General features: G+C 63.3%; 1 protein-coding gene across 2 annotated transcripts in view; it reads right to left on the reverse strand.

The window, feature by feature from the left end:
* The window catches only part of CYTH1 (cytohesin 1), an 11,967-nt gene that overhangs the window by 2,477 nt on the left and 2,589 nt on the right, over positions 1-6,901 (reverse strand). Inside the window, exons 2-10 of one of the 2 annotated variants that reach the window (XM_031064293.1) lie at positions 4,884-4,966; positions 4,144-4,208; positions 3,452-3,518; positions 3,169-3,287; positions 2,784-2,864; positions 2,580-2,692; positions 2,353-2,501; positions 2,147-2,258; positions 724-1,005 (exon numbers count right to left, since the gene is read on the reverse strand). In XM_031064293.1, the coding sequence (XP_030920153.1) occupies positions 899-1,005; positions 2,147-2,258; positions 2,353-2,501; positions 2,580-2,692; positions 2,784-2,864; positions 3,169-3,287; positions 3,452-3,518; positions 4,144-4,208; positions 4,884-4,966 (896 nt within the window). In that variant the 3' untranslated portion in view covers positions 724-898. Of the gene's footprint in view, positions 1-723; positions 1,006-2,145; positions 2,259-2,352; positions 2,502-2,579; positions 2,693-2,783; positions 2,865-3,168; positions 3,288-3,451; positions 3,519-4,143; positions 4,209-4,883; positions 4,967-6,901 lie in introns of those variants that run through there. The other variant, XM_031064292.1, reaches the window with a different exon arrangement.

Below are 6,901 nucleotides of genomic sequence, written 5' to 3' on the forward strand. Positions count from 1 at the left end.
AGGCAGCGCACACCGCACCCACCCGAGCAGGAAGCGCACGGATGAGGATGGAGGCGAGGGCGGCAGCGCTCCCACCCAAACACAGATCAGCACAGCTAAGGAAACTGCGGCCAGGCAGCTCCCTGGGAGGACACGGGGGCTTTCTGCCCACACTGACCACGGTCCCGCTCGTCCTGGACCCCGGGCAAGGCAGACCCAAGGCCATGGCCGAGCTCCACAGCTGCCAGCACAGTGAGAAGCTGCCCTGCTCCCCCCACCCGGGCCCAGCTCCCCTCCAGTGCAGCCATTGCAGCAGTGCTGAATGCAGGATGAGCACCCACCCTCGCAGGATCCGGCACGGACACCAGGAGCCACAGCGTACACTGGGGGTCCTGCTCATCTCCTTCCCTGCCAGGAAGGCCCTGTGGCCCCTGCTGCCCTGTGCCAGCTGGCAGCCCACCCCTGGCCCTGCCCCAGAGCAGTTCTGGGAGCCAGCACCAACGCTCCCTGACACCTTGGGGTGCAGGCATTGGAGCAGTGCTGGTGCCTCGTGGGGACTGCTGTGAGCCCTTAAGCACAGGGCAGCACGCAGACGGATCCCATCCAGCTCCAGCCACTTGGCACGCCCTAGCCACCCGTGCACAGGCTGGGGCCCCTCCTGAGGACACCCCAAACCTGTCCCCATCCCTTGTGTCACCGGAGCCAAAGATCCACTGGCCAGGCTGAGCTGTCTATGGACATGGTGGTGCACAGCTGGGTGGGTGGCAAGGTGCCACCGTGGCCCCATCCTCCCCTGGGGTGGCAGAGGAGGCCACAGGCCTTGGAGAATGCATGGCATGGGCAGGCTGGCACCCCACATCCCTGCCTGGAGGTGGAGAGGGGCTGTCCTGCAGCAGGCGAGGTCCCCGGGTGTGTGGGGTTAGCAGCAACAGCAGCAGCAATGAGACTCATCACCAGCAATTAAAAACGCAAAGGAAACGAAGCCCCAGCAGTGTGAGCAGAGCAGGGAAGAGGGGTACGTACCTCCTGGAGTTGGGGGCAAGGAAAGGAAGAGCCAAAATCATGGAAACATATAAATGAGGGAGAAAAGAAAATTAAAAAAAAAAGGAAAAAAATAAAAAGAGGAACCCCAAAGCCCCCCCTTGCCCTGCGGGTCAGTGGGGCCGGGCTGCAGCAGGGAAGCTGTGAGGGGTTGGGCCAGCGGCAGGGCTGGGGGGGCTTGGCTGCCCTGGCTCACTGTGGCTCTGTGGGATGGGGCTCCTTGGCTGCTGGGGACAGGGCCTGGCTCCCTCCACCCCCTGGCTGACCAGCAGGGTCCTTCCCTGCGCCCAAGACAGCTGGGGTCCACAGCCACTCTGCTGCCTCTCCACCACCCCATGGGTGGTGCCAACCTGAGCCTGGGTGCGCAGGGCCCCTCCAGTCAGGGACAGGAGAGCCTGGGGCTGTCCTGTGTCCCCCCACCCCAGGGCAGGGAGCAGGCAGCTCTCGCTGTCCCCTCCCAAGAGTTGGCCATGTATCAGGAGTTCTGACCCCAGGCAGAACCCTGGGGAAACGTCCCACTGGACCCCGATCCTGCCAACGCCCATTCCCCCACTAAACCCGGGCAGAGGATCCCCCAGAGGTGCTGGGAAGAGAAGCCACAGGAGCCAGGGCGCGGAGGCTCCGGCTGCGGAGCGGGGTGCAGCAGGGATGCCATGCATGCTGCCTGCATGTGGAGCCGGGATGCGAGGTGGTAATGCCGTGGGAAGGTGAGGCAGGGGCTTGTCTGTGGTATGGAGGGGGACGCACGCAGCCTGGGGCAGCTCGCCGCTTGCCCCCGGGGCCCTGCTCCACATCCTGCTGTGACTCGGTGACCTGAAGGGCCTCGAGTCCCTGTGCTCTGGCACCAGACCCTGGTATCAGCTCTGTGCCCGGGGGCTTGCCCAGCCTAGAGGCAGAATCCCCCAGGACACCCACCCGGCCACTCTGCAGGGCCTCATCAGCTCTGAGTCTGCTCCTGCTGCCCAGCCAAGGGAAGATGGAGGGCTGCCTTTCCCATGAAGGCTGTGCCTGTCTCTGTAGCCTCCTCATGCTCCTCATGAAGAGCCAGGCCAGCAGGAGAAGTGTGGGAAGGCCAGGGGCATTGCACCCTGGCGACAGCCCGCCCTCCCTTGCTGCTGGCACTCACCGAGCTTCAGGAGCCAGCCCTCCCGGTCGGGGTTGAAGAAGGTGTGGGTGAGGTCATTGCCGTCATCCTCAGGGATTTTGAAGGGCTCATTCTTGATGCTCTCGTATAGATTCTGGTACAATGACATGGAATCAGTTCTGCTTTGCCCTGCAGCCCCGTGCTGGGCCCTGCTCTGGGCCAGCTTTGCAGCCTGGTCTGGCCCTCACCTGGAGCAGCTCCTCAGGCAGGTCCCCCCCGTCATTGATGCCGCGGTTCATGGCGATGAATCGCTCTGCCGTGGGCTTGTCCTTCACGTTGGGATTGTGCAGGCTCGTGTTCAGCATGATGATGGCAAAGGACAGCACGTAGCAGGTGTCTGCAGGGGCAGAGGAGAAAGTCAGCTGTGGGGCAGGATGATACCAGGGGCTGGTATCTGTCTGGGACAGGTGCTCACCTGTGGACTGGAAGACACCAGGGTTGCACTGGCAGTACCGCTGGGCAAAGGCCTCCATCATCCGGTCAATCTTCTGTGCCTCCCCTGGCAGCCGGAAGCTCCACAGGAACTGCCTGTGGAGAGCCAGCTGTGCTGCTGCTTTGGGGGCTCCACGGTGCCCAGCACCCTTTATGGGCCACGCTCAGCTCGCAGCCCCTTACTCACCGCAGGGCCTGCACAAGGTTGAGGTCAGTGAATTCATGCAGCTCCACAAAGGCATGCAGGACTTGGATGTTGAACTCATCCCTGTGGGAACAAAGCCAGAGCACGAGGGATGCATGATCAGCAGTCCTGTGACTGCTGAGCGGCTCCACTGTCCCTGCCCTTCTCCAGAGTCTACTCATGCATGGGGGAAAGCTGCAGCTACCCCCTGCTTGATCCCTGGTCTGGTCTGCACAAATCAGCCACTTGCAAGAGCCAGCCATGAACTGAATACCCCCAGCATGCCGGGTATCCCCAGTGAGCTGCCCTGTGAGCTCAGAGCTGCAGTGTCCCGTCTCTCGGGCGGCAGGAGCCCACAGCCCCCCCAGGAAAGCCGAGCCCAGCGCACCTCTCGCCCAGGTAGTCGCCGATGGCTGTCTTGTTGAGGCCCTCTCCCTTGTACAGGAACTGTGCAATATCCTCGCACGTGTTCTTCAGCAGGTCGTTCTCAATCAGGAACTGGATGCCCTGGAGGGGTGCAAGAGAGGTGCTTGGGGGTCTGTGGCTGCCCCCGCCAGCCCCTGCCCTGGCTGCTGGCTCTGCCCCAGCCCCAGCAACCTGGACTGGGAGGTGGTAGAGCCGTGCACACCCCCAGAGGCGGGTAACCAGCCCTGCTCCCCATCCCACAGTACCTTCTTGGGATCCATGTTGAACTTCTTCCTGCCCATGGCCACCTGCTTGTTCCTCTGCATGTTTTTCCTGCAAGGCATGAAGCAGCTCTGAGCACCTGGCAGGGCCCCACTGGGGCAGTGCACTGTGGGGAGGGTCAGCCTGGACCGAGGGGACCCAGGGAGGACAAAGCCAACACACTGCTCCATGTCTGCCCCACACCGTGGCCTGGGGCTGCTCTCGGCCTGCCAGGCCCCAGAAGAGAGCAGAGCTGCCACCCCGTGTCCCTGGGGTCACCCTGAGCAGAGGGGGTGCAGGCACAGCACCTGTCAGGTCACCCAGACACGGGCAGGCTCGGGCAAGCGGGCTGTGGCAGGGCTCTGGGGAGAGCAGTGGGGCTGGCAGAAGGGGACAGTCTTCATGCCCCAGTGGGTAACTGGGAATGACGCTGGGAGTCAGCTCCCACCGGGCCCCCTGATCCAGGCTGGCACTGACTGCACCAGCTCAGAATAACAAAGCTCACCAGTGGCTGCAGCCAGACAGAGGGGCTGGGGCTTGGAAAAATAGACCTGGGAGCAGCAGATCATCCCGGAATCCTGCTCCCAGGAGCTCAGAGCACCTGGGAAAGCTGCTCACAGCAGCACTCGTGGGCCAGGGTTCAGCTGCCCTCGGCTCCTGCACAGCCCAAGGGGGGCTCCATGGTGCTGGGACTCACCTCTCCTCCGTGGAGCCCAGGTTCTCGATCTCATTCGTCACTTCTGCTATCTCATCCTTCAGCAGCTGCAGGGAGAGGGGGCACTGAGACAAGGAGGTGCCTCCCCACAAACCCTCCAGCCCCCAGCCCTGGAGACAGCCCCACTCCCCCACAGCCCCTCCTTCCTTCCCTCCCTTCTCCCCCCAGCCCCAAGCGCTGCCCAGGGGCTGAACCAGCTCAGAGGGCACCGGCAGTGGGGCTGGCTGCCCCCCACTGCTAATCCCCGCAGCACTGCCACGCTCCCAGCATGCAGGAAGGAAGAGATTCAGAGGTTAACAAAATTACCCCTAATCCCTTCAGATCATGCCCAGCATATGGCAGTAATTAGCCACTGCTGCCTTAATCAGGGACACGACTGACAGTGTCCCAGATGAGCCCCGACCTCACAGGCACTTGCCAGGGCAGTGGCCTGGCCCAGATACGTGGTCCCTGCCCGTGCCAGGCAGGGGCTGGCACAGACTGGCACAACTGCACAGCCTGGAGCTCTACAGGGGACAGGAAAAGGCATGGCTGCTTTGGCAGGGCAGGGACGGCTGGCTGCCACCCGGGACCACATCCCAGCTGGGACCCTGTCCCCAGAGCCCCTCGGAGGAAGAGCTGTGGGGCAGCAGCACGAGGGATCCCGGATGGGGCTCCAGGGACGCTGCCAGCCAGGCTGCTGACCCTGGGCCAGGGGCAGTGTGTGGGCCCTGGCATCGTACCTGTATGTCAGCCAGCAGCTCCTGCTTTCGGCGGCGGATGTTCTCCAGCTCCTGGCACTCCTCTGGGGTCAGGTCACTGGGCACTGAGCAGAGACACGACCAGGTCAGCACGTGTGCTCCTGCCATTCACATCTGCCAGGCTCCTGGCACAGCCTCTGCTCCCAGCCAGCAGCTGTGGGCCTGGGTGGAGGTGCTGGGAGGCAGGAGGAGCTGGGCTGGTGAGCAGTGTCCTCAGCCCCACACAAAGGCCAAGTGGCACCAATGGCATGAAAGGAATTTGAGAGCAAGGGCATCTGCTCCTTCAGACTGTGGCAGATGCAGAGTGAGAACCAACACGGGCTCCCACATCACCTCCAGCACTGCTTCTGCCAGCCCTGCTGCCCCTCCAGTCCCATTTCCCTCTGCTCTGCCCCAGCGGGCTGGTGTGGGTGCCCATTCTGCTCCCCACGGCTGGGCAGCTCTGCTGTGCCCTGCAGCACAGGCTCCACACCGACCTGCAGCCCTGCAGGCTGTTCTGCTGCACCACGTCAGCCCCAAACATCAACCAGCTCCTTGCAGCTCCCTCTACAGTGGATTCATTATTCTGGGGCAGAGCCTGGAGCTGGTGCACCCTCCAGACAGACCTCACCTGCACACCACAACGTCTACACCTTCCTGTCACCCTGGGGAGCCAGATACCCCCTCTCCAACACCATCGCCCAGGGCCACCACATGGTCCCCGTGCTCCAGGAACATTCCTAGTGCTCCTTGGAGTGTGACCTCCTTGCTTCACGGTGACAAGGTATCCCATTCCTGTTCCCTCCAGTCCCCAAGGTCACTGGCTCCTTCAAGAGTGCTCCCAGCCCTCCTGCTATGCTCATGTCTCCCACCTGGGTCTGTGCGTTGCACCAAGGTCACCTGCAAGGACACCAAAACACCTTCCCTCCAGAGCACTGTCCCCAAGGGAGGTGGCAGCAGGATCTGCCAGCTCAGCTCTTGTGTCACCCCCACCTCCCGCCCTGGGGTGCTGGGAACAGGCATCTGTAGGGCTGTCCCCATCGTCCCCTGCCCCAAGCATGACCCCCTGACCCGTGAGGTCCCGTGAGCCACCACATACACTGCCACCACTGCCACCAGCCCAGACTCACCAGTGTCCCCAGCGCAGCCACTGCCCCACGCCAGGGCCCAAAAACACCGTGTGCCTTTGGACCAGCACTATCCTCAACACCAGGGTCTGGTGTCAGAGCACAGAGACCTCAAATCAATTGATTCTCCCCGCACTGCCTCAGTGGGAGCTCCCCGGGTGACCCTGCACCCTGAATCTCTGAGCTCAGCACCGTCCGGCTCTGCCCTGGCTCTGATCAGCTTCCTCCTTCACAGCCCCTCGTTGCCAAGGCTGAGGCGCCTCGGCTTGCGACACCGTCCCTCAGACACGCCAACACTTCCCAATACTTTCAGTCTCCCATGTCGAGGAGCCTGAGCCAGACAGGTCGGCTGGTGGCACCAGGTTAAAAGTTACTTACGGTACCAGAGCTGTGTCGATGCATCCCAGCACCTCCCGCGCGCCCCACTCGCAGCGTTCCCACCGGCACCAGCCCCCAGTGCCAGGCCCCCAGGGCGCCCTGCAAGCCCAGGCTCGCAGAGGGAGGGATGAGCTGTGTCACACCCGCTCATCGGACACAGAAACCCCCAAACCCCTGGGCTGCTGCCCGTGCCACAGGACCCTCCTGTCCAGCTGCCAGACCCCCGGCCCGGCCATAGGAAAAGGCAAATTCATGCCAGGCCTCAGGCAAGCCCTCAGCTCTGCCTCTTCCTGCCCACCTGGGAGAGGACAGGGGTTCCAGCCGGGGTCCCGGCGGCCCCGGGACAGGCGTGGGGCAGATGAGACGCTGCAGGGCAGCAGGACAGGATGGCAGGGCTGCTCCAGAGCCCCAGAAGGTCCCTCCCCGGTGGAGGCTGAGCACTCGTGACAAGCAGCCCAGCCATGTCAGCAGCAGCCAGAGGAAGAGAAACCCCAGACGCAGGAGCCTTTCTGGGGA

This window comes from Geospiza fortis, unplaced genomic scaffold, assembly GCF_000277835.1.
Source record: "Geospiza fortis unplaced genomic scaffold, GeoFor_1.0 scaffold261, whole genome shotgun sequence".
Taxonomy (NCBI): Eukaryota; Metazoa; Chordata; class Aves; order Passeriformes; family Thraupidae; genus Geospiza; species Geospiza fortis.